This window comes from Phoenix dactylifera, chromosome 5 (genome assembly GCF_051530095.1).
Source record: "Phoenix dactylifera cultivar Ajwa chromosome 5, Ajwa_hap1_PhDact_Kaust_v1.1, whole genome shotgun sequence".
Taxonomy (NCBI): domain Eukaryota; kingdom Viridiplantae; phylum Streptophyta; class Magnoliopsida; order Arecales; family Arecaceae; genus Phoenix; species Phoenix dactylifera.
Window position 1 is genome coordinate 34,995,788 of NC_143194.1, and position 16,142 is coordinate 35,011,929.

General features: G+C 37.5%; 1 protein-coding gene across 1 annotated transcript; it reads left to right on the plus strand.

Annotated features, from left to right (window-relative positions):
• Window positions 1-45: 45 nt before the first annotated feature.
• LOC103710952 (kinesin-like protein KIN-14C) lies at window positions 46-14,787 on the plus strand. The gene is made up of 21 exons (XM_089930955.1): window positions 46-1,608; window positions 1,717-1,877; window positions 1,948-2,061; window positions 2,285-2,537; window positions 5,947-6,074; window positions 6,174-6,257; window positions 6,428-6,505; window positions 6,578-6,670; window positions 6,774-6,803; window positions 9,279-9,620; window positions 9,698-9,779; window positions 9,880-9,975; window positions 10,076-10,255; window positions 10,452-10,558; window positions 10,729-10,907; window positions 11,121-11,285; window positions 11,364-11,617; window positions 11,736-11,899; window positions 12,625-13,163; window positions 13,843-13,940; window positions 14,504-14,787. Exons 1-21 carry the CDS (start codon window positions 1,566-1,568, stop codon window positions 14,569-14,571), a joined length of 3,258 nt encoding a protein of 1,085 aa, XP_089787081.1. The 5' UTR covers window positions 46-1,565; the 3' UTR covers window positions 14,572-14,787.
• The last annotated feature ends 1,355 nt before the right edge of the window (window positions 14,788-16,142 follow it).

The window sequence follows — 16,142 nt, forward strand, 5'->3', positions numbered from 1 at the left end:
AAGGATGTCTGCGGTGCCGCATCCAATGCTTGCCATTAATAAGCTCTGTTTAATGGTTAATGTTGTTGTTCTGTTAAAGATTTATTTGTAAATTTCATTGCGATTAGGTCATCTGTTGATCTCCATTCATGGCTGTGATCTTCATGCTTCTTACTTGTGAGATCTTTTTTTTTCCGTTTTGTTTTTTTGGTGAACATGTGAGATCTTAATTGAACTAGAAAATTCTTGCATTTTTCCATCGATTTGTGGCTTTCCACTTGCTTAAAGTTATAGGGAAAGCAAGTTTGTATTGTATATGTATATTGTCATTGTGGCTATCAGTTAGCTTTGTTGATCAGGGCAGTAGCAAGATGTTGTTTATATTTATATTATACCAGTATGAAATTTGTGTTTTGCATTGGGATGGCTTTGTCTGGGAGGTTGTTACCTTCCATACTTCATGTTAATAATTTTTTTTTTCAAAAAGATAGTTGTCAGTATTGATGGCCTTTCAAAATGTCAATTGGGGATGGACCTTTTGGTGGACTTTGTAGTGTACGATTGGCACGTAACTTGCTGGATTGCTTTCTAGATTGAAAAAATTGACAATTGTTTGATGTTTTCTGACTACCATGCCGAGTCGACGGACCGTAAAACTGTTTTCTTAACTGAAAGCAAACGGTCCCGTTGAGAAGGTGACATGGCTTCCGCGTGCACGTGGTCAAATGCTCTGAGGCGGCAACGAATTTACGAAATTGTTCCATGGAAGACGCCGTCAGCCTAACGTCACACTTTCTTCAATTTATTTTTGACACGCTCTATTGTGCCAAAATTTGCAATTAGTCAGGCTGTTGCAGAGTTAACGCCGTCAGTTGGGTCGATTCCCAGTTTCCTCGGATCGCCCCTCCCTCCTCTTTTTCTGTGGTCTTCACAGCCTTTCAGGAGCCGAAAGCTCTCCATAGACTATAAATAGCACCGAGTCGTTCGTTCGTTGGAAGAGTAAACAAGAAAAATAAAACACGAAGGAAAGGAAAGAACGAACAAACCAAAAATAAAGGTCGGAGGTTTCGCGGCTCCAAGAAGCCCAACAGTCTCCACTTGTCTCGGGCTCCCCGCATTCCATTCTCCTCTCCTCCCTCTCAATCTCCTATTTTCGGTCTCCAATCTTGGCTGTCGAAGAGGATGATCTTTTCTTTTTCTTGGTTTTATATCGCCAGCATTGTTCTTGATCCTTCTTTGGATATTTGAGCTAATCAAAGATCCTATCTGTTCCACTTCCTAGTTCTTTCTAGAGAGCCTTCTTTTGGCAGTTCGAAGGATCAAAAATTTCAAGAATTTTTGGTGCGAAATCGCCAGCGGAATTGTTAACATTGGCGCAAGAATGATCGCACCTCGCATTTTTTTGAGATTTCTTGGTTCTTTAGGAAGATCGCTCATCATCTTGAAGTCTGGGAACAGGTTTGGTGCAAAAATGATCGCACCTGGCATTTTTTTGAGATTTCTTGGTTCTTTAGGAAGATCGCTCATCTTCTTGACACCATTATCCGTAGGTTTGCCTCGTGGTGAAATCGGTGGTCTGAATCAACATGCCTCCTGGTGAAGATAATGCGAACCTTGATGCCGATATGGGTGAGGAATTCTGACTTCATTCCTTGTTTTTTCCTTCCTTCAGTTTCCTTGCATAATCATGGGGGTTTGTGATAACATGAAGAACATCTTTCTTTGCGGTTTACTCAGCTAAAAAGCGATCAGAAGTAATAGAGTGGCTCAACGACCTGTTCCCAGACTTCAGCATGGCTCCGGATGCATCAGAGGAGGAATTGAGGGCAGCGCTGTTTGATGGTGCTGCGTTTTGTGCTATTCTAAGGAGACTGATCAGTCCCGGCAGCGCAGAGGAAGTAGAATCATTGGCTACTCAAAGACTTTCCGGCACCTGAATCAGATATAACATGTGATTTTATGCTGCAGGTTAAAAGTGGTGGTTCTTCTCCATCGGGGAGATGCTTGGAAAATATAAAGAAGTTTATTTCACTTGTAGAGGATATGGGGTTGCCCAGTTTCAAAGTATCAGACCTAGAGCAGGTATTTTCACTTGTTAACCACAGAAAGAAGGCAAGAAATCTTTTATGTTTTGAAATTACGTACAAGAATATGCAATAGCCTCAGCTTGATGGATGAGTATGGAATGTCCCAACTTACAGCCTCCTGTTTCTTCTTACTGCAGTTGAAACTGAATGGATTAGAAACACTATCTTGTCTTTTTAAACTAAAATTTTATCTGTTTATTTTCTTATTCTGGGTTCAGGGACATATCTCTGCAGTAGTAGTGTGCCTTTTGTCCCTTAGGGATCGTTTTAACTCTAATCTTGGTGAAGATAGAGATACAAATTTGCCAGCCAAGTGGGTAACTGAAGCAAAGAAGAAGTTGGAGGTTATGGATGTTTTACGAGGAGATAACACTCTAAGTGGGCAACCGTCTCGAATTTTAGGAGAGGAAAGGAGACCGAGCCTCACGGAAGCAAAACTTCAGAGAGTTCTAAGAAGTCCTGTTATGTCAGGTATGGCCACTTTTTTGAACACTCTTTGAGTAATTGTGGCCCAAGGTTGTGAACACTCTTGATAAGATTACACAATATGAAGTGGCTTGTGATTTTTTTCTTCTTCTGTTAAATGCATGTTACTAGTTAAACTAATATACAAATAAAGAACAATAGAGAGAGACATGCTTGATAAGTGGTAGATCAACGGTTCGAGATCGGATACCTTGGAGTAACCAAGATGATAGCCAACCCAAATGAGAAATTATCATGCTAGCAACAATAAATAACCATATTCTCACTAACTCGATTTTCTTCACTTTTATGTTTCTTTTCATCTTCTGAACTTCACAACATTGTGTTGTGACTCAAGACCTCAAAGTTTCTCACCTTGCTGAGAAAGGGGTCTAGCAAGCAATCAACCAACATGTATACCTCTGGACAAAATGCCAAACCAAAAAACCTGATAGGTTCTGCATGAAATCACAATTAATAAGAGAAGGCATGGTGTCTCCCAAAACCTCACCATGCACATCATAGACATGATTGCCATAACCATATAATTGTATCCCACAGATTAGTGTATCTTTATGAACTTTTCTTCACTATACAATTTCTTAAAGGTTTAGATCCCTTCACTAGTGAGATTTTATTAATCTTTTATGATTTCCATTCTTATCTTTGTGAGGCTGTTCCATCCTCTTTTCCAACTCCCCCTCACATATTCAAGGGCCATTCCTTATTGGTGTAACCTTAACGCATTGGTCTTACTATCATAACCATAAAATGCCAAATGGTTGTGAATCTTTTAACTGCTTCATCTCCATTTCCTATGACTCCTATGCTTCAGATAGCATACACATTAGATGTTGTCCTTTATCCTTTGACCACAAGTCCATGCAGTATTATTTGTCATCACCATGATCATCTATACAATTTACTCATTCTATGCCGTTGAACATATTGATTTATGATGCATGTCTCGCAAGTCTTAGTGTAAGAATGGTGTTGGCAATGATACAAATTTTTCACCAATGCCCTTGCTGCTGGAGATTTGAATTTGAGATTCTGGTCTGCTTTCCTTCCAAGCCTTTCACATTTATCAAGAGGCCAACTAATGTGATGGTTGGCTAGATGGTGAGGGTGCGAGCCACCTCAACAACTTCAATTTAGCATAAACTACCCTTCTTTCTTTATTAATCAGTGCTGGCTGCAATTGCACTATCAAGGGCCTATTCCAATCACAAGCATTTATTTTGTTAATGAAGTTTAAGGAATGAGATAATGGGATATGAGATTGTTAGACTTGTCCTACTATAGTTAGAACAAAACAAGTTGTTATGTGTAATGTTGTGAATTTTACTTGAAGATATTGTTGATAAAGAAAAACTAGGATGATGTTTAGTGATCCACACCAAAGAAAAGGGAAGGGGCATCTCTGACACTATAAGATGCTACAATAACTTCGAGTAAAGAAGCAAAAGTATGTAACAAGTTGAATAAACAATTTGTTTTTTTAGGCGTGAGAAAGACAAGATAAATGCTAGTGGTTGTGCTTTTCTGCTTTAAATAGAATGAAGAAAAAGAAGGAAAAGGATGATGAAGTAAAAGTCATAGAAAAGAAAAAAAATATAAAAAAAAGAAAAAAGATGATATGATGAAGGTGAGAGAGCTGGTGAAAGGAATGGCAGTGCTGTGCTTGGATGATGTTAGATGACATAAGAGTGATGCTTGATATGATGATAGGATGATGGTCGGTCATAGTGGTTAGGGATGTGAAAGCACTGTGTAAAAAGCTATATAAGCTTCATTATATCATTTTGATCGAGTTATCGAGTCAAGCCATTGAAAAAACTTGGATATTTTATGCATGCTTTTTTGCCTGTTAACATCATAATCAAGGTTTCCTTTACCGACCCAATGCTTGGCACCCGGCTTTACCATATTGAAAAGGTATCTGTATCTTACTGAGCCTTGATATGGTACTGTATTAGACTATTAGCACACCATATAGTTGCTGTCTCACCACTAGCAGCATACCATGTATTGATATAAGGGTGTATTGTACTGGTCCCTACCATACCAATAAGCTATTGGAACAGTGCTTGGTATTGGTACAACCAAATCTTGATCATAATGATAAATATGAAATTGTTGCAACATAACAAAACAAAGGAAAGATTATGATGGCGTCTATATGTTAGCAGCATGATTTTTGAAGTTGTAACAATGCCAAAGGGGGTTACTTGGAGGAGTTTTCAAAAATTTACACTAGTGTTCGCCTTGTAACATACTTCAGCCCCTCAGTCATGTACCATTAATTTAATGGGCTACACCTTATTCCTTATCCCAAGTTTCTCGTTGTTGCAGCATAAGATTCTGTTGTTGCAAAGGACCAAATCAAATAGATTAGTCATCTGAGAATGGCTTGAAAGAAATCTTTCATCCCCCCATCTTCATCTTCTGCTTGACACATTCTCCAAATCCCTCAAGAAGAAAGATTCTCCATCTATGTATGAAATACAGAATTTTAGCCTTATAATTCCTTTCAGCAACTCTAGATGCACCCACTGCAACTAGATTTCGTTTGTTATTTTGCTGAAACTGCTTATTGATATGGAATGCTTACTCTTCTAGTAAATACCCATGGAGAGGCATCTACCACTAATAGCATAACGTTAAGTATAATCTTTACATTCTTTTCAGGGTGCTTCAGAATGTCTGTCCAGGTGGCATGGATGGAAGAAGTTGTAGATTTTAGATGCAAATTCATCCCAATAGGATTTTTGTAAGATAACCTCATGACAGAAGTTCTTTCTTTGATAGCTTACCTAGGCCCCCTTCCCCCCTCCCCACTCCAAACAAAAAAAAATCATGAAAAAGTATAGTAGCTCTAGCTCATGCTCCCCACATCTGCTAGCTTGTTTTATAAAACATGTACTGATTGTGATGATACTGGTGATCTAGGCTTATCATGTACTTTGACCTAGGATAGTTGGCTCCACAAACAAGCTATAAATTTTTTTTGCAGTATGTCAATATTGGTATTGTGTATTTTCCTTCTCCTTGTTCTCACCTCTTGTATGGCACTTAATTTTTCATAATACAGTGTTCATCTCATCTTGTTCTGGAACATGTTTATAGTTATAGGCACAATAGAGATGGGGCACATGGATTTGTTAAATGACGTGAAAGAAGCATATCTAATATCTTGGCACAACTGATTAGTTATTTCAAAAAAAAAAAGCAATAGTTATGCAACACTTCTACATATGGTTGCCTTTATCTTCTGTACATGGTGCCCATATATGTCAGTGGTACAAGTACAACAGTGTTCTAGAAAAAAAAAACTTCATGTTTTTTTTCTATTCATTGACTTATCATCAGCAGTTATCATGTCTAGCAAAACATTTTTTTAATTATTTTGTAGAGCCAGCATCTGCTCTGTCTCATCATGCTGGACACAAGTTTCATGAAGTTTTCCAGTTAAAACAGGGGCGTTATTCTGATCTTCCTCCTGCTAAGATTTCAGAAATGATGAAATCAAACAGTTTAGATGTAAGCCCACTTGTATATTGAAACATGAAATTTACTTTTTTCTGTTTCAGCACTTTCATGCGGATGATTTCTTAACATCACAAGATCCTTTTCTAGCAGAATGCCCCTACCCAGTCACTTTTGAGTGTTGTGAATGGGATTCTTGATGAAAGCATTGAGAGAAAGAATGGGGAAATACCTCAGGTATGCTACTTTGATTATAGTTGGTTTGTGCTAAAAATATATATCATTACGTATCTAGTCTTTGATTGCCCTTTACCTGTTTAAGCTCTTGATAAGCTGTAGAGAAAAGTAAGATGCAGCCCTTCCTTTTTCTCCCCTTAATTTTTTATATCATGATTGTTTCCCTCTAGCGTGTAGCATGCTTGTTGAGAAAAGTGGTGCAAGAGATTGAACGACGTATTTCAACTCAGGCAGAGCATATTCGAAATGTAAGATAGAATGCTTTTGCATTTGCTTTTAGTCTTAAGACATTCTATTATGATTGTCTTACCTTCTTACAGCAAAACAATCTTATCAAAGCACGTGAAGAGAAGTATCAATCAAGAATCAAATTGCTTGAGACACTAGCAACTGGGACAAATGAAGAAACCCAGGTATTTTATGAAGGGGCAGGGATCATATTTTGCAGAATTATTTATAACAAAAAATGAGTTTTTTCTGACGTGGCATAAATAAATTTTTCGCTCTTTCTTTCAGATATCAATGAACCAGCTACAGCAGATAGAGGTCTATTTCTTCTCTATAAGTCCGCTATTCTATTTTATAAGACTATTCTTATGATTCCTCCTTATTATTATTTTTCTTTCTAGTGTCTTTCATTATTTTCCCAAGGAGGGCAAGCCATCTTTTTGAATGTGAACTCCTCTTTCATTTCCTTTTAACTTTGTCGTTTCACATGAATGACATGAATTATGATCAGCAAACAAGATGAGCTGCAAGTTGTACAAGTCAAAATTTCAGAATTACCCTATCCCACAAGGATCATTTGCCTATAACTACACAATATCTTTATGAGAAAAATCGATAACATCAGAACATTTCTATACAAGATTGTAACAAACATTCTCTATATTCTCTTGTACCTGGTACATACTCACATAGAGCCGTACATGCATATATTATGTGTTTGTTTCTGGTCATAATCTTGGAGAACCACTTCTCCAACAGTCACTGGGTATCTACAGGCTTAGAACTTTAACTGATGCAGCGATACTTTAAGTCTTTAATTTCCATGTTTCTGATCATAATCTTGGAGAACCACTTCTCCAACAGTCATTAGGCATCTACAAGCTGAGTTCTTTAACTGATGCAGCAATACTTTTATTTCCATGATCCGACCTAATGACCTCCTGGGTGCCTTTGTTTGAACTGAGTTGATATCATTGGTGGAATATCTTTCCAAATTGATTTTGAGTTAGAATGTATGCACTCTGCAGAGTTATCAAAGTTAATGCTTCAAAATAGATGTCACTGCTCCTGTTGATGTCTTAAGCAAATCACAGGCATGTTTAACTTAAGCCTCATCTGGAAAACTGTAGGAATTTCTAGTGAACTTCTATCAAGGTTGTGCTTGACCCAATGGCTACCCAAAAACAAAAGGATATGCACAAAAGAACAAAAAATCAATGAACAGTCTCAAATGACTTGCTGCAGCATGCAGTAATTTTGTTATAAAAGGGTTAAAGCTACTTACAAAGGCTTGAATTAGGCATCTTGAAATGGCTCCCATAGGCCATATTAGAATATATGGTTTCATCAGAGGTTAGATCACATAGCGCTCTCCAAGAATTCAAATAAGTGTCCAATGTAAAAAACAACAAAAATGCTTACCTCCTGCTGTTATTTCCGTGTCCTGCAAGGACTGCTAATTCCAGTCATATTCTAGTCATTCTTATGTCATGAATCTGGCATGCCAAGTTATAATATAAGTGTTTCTCTCTGCTGGCTGGACCATTACTTTTTCTTCTTCGCAGATCAAAAGGCTTAAAATATCGAATGATTCTTTTCTAATTGGGTGAACAACACAAATGTTATATCCACCAAAAATTTCAAGGATTCATGATCCCCAGTAAATTTCTTCCAGATAAGCATGTCAGGTGCTAATTTATGCAAAGATAGAACAAGTTCTCGTTATTGATCATGTTGCATATCTAGATGTTAAAATTATGGTCGAGCAAGAGTTCCTTCAGTTTTATCATTGATCTCACAATATGATGTGCTAGGACATAAAGCTGGCTGTCAGTATTACTAGCATATTTGAAAAGGCAAATTGGTATTTCTATGATCCATCAACTGGAGGATTAAATTTTTTACTTATTGAGCATAAAATATAGCCCTTGTAAAGTTGGATTTTTATGAACCAGTTGTGTAATTAAACTTGTCAGGTGGTTTAACATGAAATGAACTCAGAGTGAAATCTTGTGTCTCACACAATTCTAAACACTATGTATCCAAAAACTACAGCTTATATAGCTAATGATGTTATAGCTTTGGTTCAGTATAATATCCATTGTTATAATCCACCTTCCAATCGAAGGGAATTTCATGTTTCCAACATCTTTTCTGTGTAATGTTGCTTCAAGCACAAGGAGCTATTAGTCATAGGTTCCCATTGAAAGCAGACTGGACAATATCTATGTCGAACTATATTATGGAAATCCATGTCCTAATGTCCCGACTTCTGGTACATGAGTGGTCAACCAGTCATGCTCAAGAATCGTATAAGTTCTCTCAGGTTAGGCTTTGCTGTGAACTCCAATTATTCCTATTTACTTGGGCCACTTTCTTGGACACCTTATATTAACAATTTGATACTTGTTGGTTAGTTTATGTTACCCTGTAAACTTTTATGCTCTATAATAAGCACAAAACTCAGTTGTTCAATTGTTGAATATTATTTATCATACACATTGGACGTCTGGTGTCACAAGGAATATGCATGAGCAAAAGCTGATTATTGTAAGAAGGAGGATAAACTAGAAATCAATATTCAAGAGTACAACTGATAGGGGATAATAGAAATTGGTTGTTATGATAGAGGATAAATAGAGGACATAAGTCAAGTAGCTCTAGTCAAGTAGCTCCAGTTCACTTCTCGTGTTAAAGCTGTTATTTGACCTTTAGCTCTATAATGTATCTTTAATATTTTGATTTACATTTCTCTTATTTCCATTTTTATTATGAGCGAACTTCCAATTGCAGATGGAGAAAAACAAAATTGAAGAAAGAAAGAAAGTCAGTGAGGAAGATGTGGTTAGGTTGATGAAGGAGAAGGAGGATAGTGATAATATAGTTTCAAAACTTAAAGAGGACTTAGAAACAACAAAAAACTCATATGAACAACACTGTCAGCAACTGGAAACTAAGGCTAAGCAAACTAAAGAGGAATTAGAGCGGAGAGTAAAGGAGGTTAAATTCCTTTTAGCAGAGTCAAGGAAGAGGACAAAAGAACTCGAGACATTTTCAGAATCAAAATCTCAAAACTGGAACCAGAAGGCATATGTTGTCCACAATTTCATAGATTTACAACTGCAGTCAGTGCAGGTATTACAAGCTTAATCATGCAAGCAGTTTTTCTTGGTATGGTGCTCAAAAAGACTAAGCATCCATACTTGTCACAGGAGTTGAGGATGTCTTCTGCTTCCATCAAGAATGAAGTCATAAATACTCAAAAGAGATGGTCTGAAGAATTTACTACCTTTGGTAGGGAAGTTTTTGCTGATTAATTCATTAATTCATTTTCATGTTTTGATACTTTCACGACTTTTGTGATACATATATCAAATAATTGTGTTTTTTGCAGCTCAGAAGCTGAAACAATTAACAGACGCTGTCAAAAATTATCATACAGTTCTTACAGAAAACAAGAAATTGTACAATGAGGTTCAGGAATTAAAAGGTAAAGCTAGCATTATAATATCAGCCTATCATGTAAAGTTCTGGTTTTATAATTATCATAAATACTTTTTTGACTTAGTTTGATTATGCTCCTTGGTTAGGCAACATCAGAGTTTATTGTCGGATAAGGCCATTTCTTCCTGGAGAAAACCGAAAGTCAAGTACCATAGATTATATTGGGGAGGATGGTGAGCTTGTTCTTGTTAACCCCTCCAAACAGGGAAAAGATGGACAAAAGATGTTCAAATTTAACAAGGTTTATGGTCCAGCTGCTTCTCAAGGTTCCATTTATGAACTGTGAAATTTTGTGCTAAATACTTATTTTCATTTTGTTTTATCGATCAACCTATGTGTTCTCTATATATTGTCATGAAATTTGTTGCTTCACTAGGACAGCAGGTTATGATTAGCAGTTTGAGGCTTGATTTCCTTCTGATTGTCTGTATCTAACTTTTTTTTATATATATATATTAATAGAGGAAGTCTTCTTAGATACGCAGCCTTTAATACGGTCAGTTCTTGATGGCTACAATGTATGCATCTTTGCATATGGTCAGACTGGATCAGGGAAAACCTACACGATGGTATGCCATTTTGTTTTCCCCATGGTGGCTACAATGTATGCATCTTAATATGTAGTGGCATAATGTTGATATTTCCCCATAAATTGTTATTGTCAACCGGAATTATTCTTTTATCTGTTGTTTATGATGCAATTTGCTAATTTTATTATAATAATGAAAATTTCTTTCAGACTGGGCCTCACTCACCAACTGAGGAGGAGCGGGGTGTAAACTATCGAATTCTGAATGACCTTTTTCATATTTCTCGAACTAGGAGAGACACTTTCATGTATGAAGTTGTTGTTCAGATGATTGAAATATATAATGAGCAAGTCCGTGATCTCCTCAGCAATGATGGTTCCCAAAAGAAATATCCTTTCATACTTATCTTTTAATATAGCTTCCTCTCTAAGGACCTCTCTGTTACATTATGAAGATCATGAGACTTATCAAGTGTTGTGAGTCTGCTGGTTCCTAAATAAAATCTTCTTGGTATTTTTTGGCCTGGTCTTTAATCTTGCATAGGCCAACAATGAAAACATGAGTTTTCTTGACAACATTGTGTTTTCTTTAACTTGCGAACACTTGGGATTGCAAACACTTCTCAACCCAATGGACTTGCAGTGCCCGATGCAAGTATGCATCTTGTTCAATCAACCTCTGATGTGATGGATTTAATGCAAACAGGACTGAAAAACAGGGCTATGAGTGCTACTGCTCTCAATGAAAGAAGTAGTCGCTCACACAGGTTTTCCTTTATGATCAGTTACATGAATATGAATTTTCAGATGATTTCTCAATGCTGCTTATATGTTTTCTGTTACAGTATTGTGACAGTTCATGTTCGAGGAGTGGATTTAAAAACTGGAGCTACTTTGCGTGGTTCTCTTCATCTGGTAGATCTTGCTGGAAGTGAGAGAGTTGATCGTTCTGAAGTTACTGGAGACAGGCTCAAGGAAGCACAACATATCAACAAATCTTTGTCTGCTCTTGGAGATGTCATATTTGCTCTATCACAGAAAAGTCCTCATGTACCATATAGAAACAGCAAGCTTACTCAAGTCCTGCAGAGTTCTTTAGGTATAATATCTTATCCCTTTTGTTTTCTCCTTTCATTAATGGGGTTACAACTTTACATTGTTTCTGCCGGTTCATCTTTGGCGTAAGGTTGAACTAGACTTCTTTCTTTACTATGTAGGTGGACATGCAAAGACACTAATGTTTGTACAGATAAATCCTGATGCTGGATCTTATTCAGAGACTTTAAGTACCTTGAAGTTTGCTGAAAGAGTGTCTGGAGTGGAGTTGGGAGCTGCTCGGAGCCAAAAAGATGGCAAGGATGTCAAAGATTTGATGGAACAGGTTTTTTTTTTAAATGTCAATTACGATTATCTTTCTTATTTCATAGCTCATTCAATTTTGATGAAGTAAAATAATTACCAAATGACCTGGTGGATACTAGGAGCAGAACTGTATGTTAAAGAAACACAATAACCTCCTCCTTGAAGGAGGTTTCTTAACCTTGAATAGGACACATGGTAATTCTGTCTATTGTCAGAGCCTCGGAGGATATTTTACAGCTAGCCTTTTCTTTCTAGTTCACTGAAAAGAAATACAAGTATTAAGCATGAGCTTCAAGTCTACATGGACCCATCTGAAATTACTTAACCTCCGCCAGTGTGAAAGTTCAATTCGATGGCTTTCTCAGGGAAGATTTACTAAATAAATATCGTTTTACGGATGGCCTTTAGAATTTACTCATACATGTCTGTGCATGCGTATATTGCAGAGTCAATCTGTCTCTTTCATGGTTGATGATAGTAAATGAACTAGCAGTCCATTGGATTGAGAATTCCAGTTCCAATGCGAAGAGTATGTAGTTAAAATTTAAGAGCTGAGCATTTCCTTTGTCATATTATATTCTCTGTGTCACCTCATCTGCTGATGCTCCTATATTTGTAATTGACATGCACAACTATGCCCACTATTACCAGAACAACTTTTATGCATATACCAGAACAACTTTTATGCTTTAATATATTAAATTTCACAAGGTGCCATGTTGTTTCTTATATTTGTCATTGTAGGTGGCATCTCTTAAAGATACTATAGCAAGGAAAGATGAAGAAATTGAGCAGTTACAATGGCTCAGAGATACAACGAATCAGTCTCCTAGTGTAAATAGCGAAAGACAAGGTGGTAACGCATTAAAACATTCATCTTCTGCTCCTGGCATTTCATCACGAAGTGGGACTGTGCAACAGGGCTGGAGGCTGTCAGGTGGAAAAGTAGTGATTTCTAATAATAAAGCAGCTTCAGATCCTGAAAATTATTCAGACCACAGTGATAAGCAATCTGAATCTGGTTCACATCAGTCCACAGATGATTTGAAGCACCAAAAGGAGATCTCAGGCCAACCTAAGCTCACTGAAGATGACCCAGGTCAGAGTTCTGCAGATCTTGAGCTTTTGGGCTTTGGAGATGCCGATTCAGAGGAACGATTAAGTGACATATCAGATAGTGGTCTTTCCATGGGAACAGAAACTGATGGTTCAAGCAGTGTCATTGAGCTTACTCTCTTTCCTGAGCAATGCAAACCAACAGAGATCACAAAAGAGAAAACAACGTGAGTATATCCATATTCTTAGGATGGGTGAATTCATTTCCTAATATGGATATAGTCTGTCCAGTTGCAATGGGATAAGTGTTCCCTCTTAATAGAATTTGATGACATTTACAACAATTGACGTTTAATCTTATCATTCCCTTTTCCGATGGTCCAGTTCGTGAAGTTTATAGGATAATTTCATAATTTTGAATCTGGAAAACTGGGAACCATCTCTTTATCACTATGCTTTCTTGCAAGCTCTACATTGCATGAATTATTTATATATTTTTCACTTATGTATAATAGCCTCATAAACTTTTAATGCTACCACAAGTTATTGGGTGATGACACTTTTCTGTAGATAAAATAGGCATTTTCTATTTTTAAAGGGGTGTGTGTTATTGGCAGGCTTGAGAACTTGGAGGAGAATTTTCAACTAAAATCCCAAATATATACATTTTCAGATGTTTTGGTTTCTGTGACTTCACCAAATAACTAGAATCAAGCAAAAGGCACTAGTTTCCTTTACAGTATAGACATATGCAGAAATACGTTTTCATACAGTCTATCTACCATGGCACTTAGACCGAAGCTCTCAACTATTACTGCCACTAACAGTATTTATTCCTTTTATTGTAGAACTGTTCCTGAAAGATATTTCTAAATGGTCAATTTTATTCCTTCTTCATAAATGCAGGCCAAAAGTTCCAACACGAATACCAAAACCACCTCCACAAAAAATTGGGCAAACAACATCAACACGACAAAAACTAAAAGAGACTCCGAAGTCACCAAGTAAGTCTAAAATTAGTTAATGAAATAGTTGATTCTCAAGTCTAACTTTCTGGGGTTTGTGATTAAATTCTCTGTTTCTTCATTTTCAAATCTACGCATGCGCAACTGGACACCTTTATGTTTATAAAACCGGATTCTTTAAGCTACATGAATCATTGAGTGGGTTGGAAAAAAAATTCCAACAAATTCCTAGCATGTAACAATGTAAATGTGGTGATCCACTTTCAGGTACAGTTAAATAAGATTGATTTGGAAGTCAGTCAACTGGAATTGAAGCACCTTTAACTAGTTCTTTAACACTTCATAGTATAATTGTTATCACAAGTACTAGCAACACAGTTAAGTCCATTTGAGCTTGTATTATGCAAAAAACAGCACATACATTTGACAAGAAAACACTGTTTTCAACTCGTCTATGATGATCCTGAAGGCTGTTATTTTGATCTGATCTGAAGTAATCCACTTTGTTTCTTTGCCAGTAGGACAATTCTCTTTATATGTTGTTAGCATCTATATTTTCTTCCTTTTAGTATATCTTCATGCAACTTGTCTTACAATACCAGGTTTAAGAAAAAGCGTGGCCAGCCAAGGGACAGCATCTTCAGCCAGGCTTGCAAAACGTTGGCAGTAGAGCAAGTTTTTTGTGTGGGATTTCCTTGTTCTATATTGATACAATTTTGTAAGTGATTTACACAGCATTAAAGCATGTTTCTCTAACAACCACAGTGCTTTGTAGCTTACTTTCTGATTCCACAGTGCCAAGTGTGATGCCCTGTATTACTATGTAGTCTATGTACTTTATAATTCATTATTAATTGATAATTATAGATGATCTTTTGTTTTTGCATATCAAGATATTGGTTTGTTGATGTTAGCACGAAAAAAGTTCCATTGCAATTTTGTTCAAGGCCAACCCCAATTATTCTCCTGGATTAGAGTCTGGAGCTCACAGGACATCATTGCCGTTTTCACCGGAAAAGAAAAAAAAAAAAAGCCTGCAAGGCAACGAGAGAGGATGTCAGAAATGTAGAGTGCAACAAGACCCAATTCTATGACACTCTTATGGCCAGTCTACACTTCTGACAACATTTGGCATATGCCACGGTAGTAGTTAGCATAGAAAAGATGAATATACATAAAAAAATATTATAGAAAACTTTTCCTACCTACTTTATGAAAGAGTCATCCTATATATTTATAGTTGAAAATGTACAAAAAAATTATAACTAGAATGATATAAAGATAATAAAAAAAAACAAATAGATCTTGTATTTCTATTAGGAGCCTACTGTTAATCATCACGTGCGACGCATGCATGGGTCCAGAATCCATTAAGGGCTGGTCAAGTGCATTGGCCCTGACCAGGCTATATTACATCTTGACTGTCATTTAAACTTCTCACTGAAATAGAGTTGATGGGTTAATTTCTAGAAACTACCATGGCCCATCACTAATCAATTCAAAGAAGTGAGAGTTAGCTCCACCGAACCAGCTTCAAATTATTGGAGGATGGGTGCAACTTCAATCGCCATGCGAAACAAATTCTATCCATCGAACTTGGCCGCTGAGTTGATCAAACACCCCAAAGTTGCAGCCACCTTGAGTCCGTGCACCATAGGGCTGCCGGACCGCCTCCATTTCTAAATGTGGCTCAAAAGTCCAGTCTTTCATGGGTATCAATCGGGTTGGGCTTACCATATTTGACAGCTAAGTGTATAGGATGAGTCAGTTTTCTATACTGCTAATGCAAAAGAGAAATAAAAAAGAATAGATAAATAAAAAAAAGGGGAACTTGCTCAGCGGTCCATTTATTGACCGAACTTTAACATTAAATCCCTGTTGACCGGTTGTTTAACAACCGGTCCATATATATTTTAACATTGCTTTATGGGACAAAAATGCCCCCGCCTCTCCCATTCCCACCGAAGAAGGAGAAGAAAAAGGCAGCCGCCGGCCACGGCCCACCCCCTCCCGCGCCTGCCGCCGGCCACGGCCCACCCTCCCGCGCCTGCCGCCGGCCACAGCCCGCCCCCTCCCGCACCCGCTGCCCCCTTCCGCGCCGCCGGAATTACCTCCGCCCCCACAGTGGGAAGGTGCCAAAGAAGAGGAGCCGCTGCCCCCCCGGTGGCCCCATCCTGCGGCCGCCACCGTCCAACCCCCTTCCGTAGCTGCCGGCCTCGCGAGAGGAGAAAGAAGGAGAAG

Bases quoted from the DNA above. Each gene is read 5' to 3' on its own strand.
- LOC103710952 (XM_089930955.1), top strand. From the start codon at position 1,566: ATGCCTCCTGGTGAAGATAATGCGAACCTTGATGCCGATATGG. The intron at 6,258-6,427 runs GTATGCTACTTT...GTTTCCCTCTAG, and splicing joins AGAATGGGGAAATACCTCAG to CGTGTAGCATGCTTGTTGAG. The intron at 10,908-11,120 runs ATATCCTTTCAT...TAACTTGCGAAC, and splicing joins AATGATGGTTCCCAAAAGAA to ACTTGGGATTGCAAACACTT.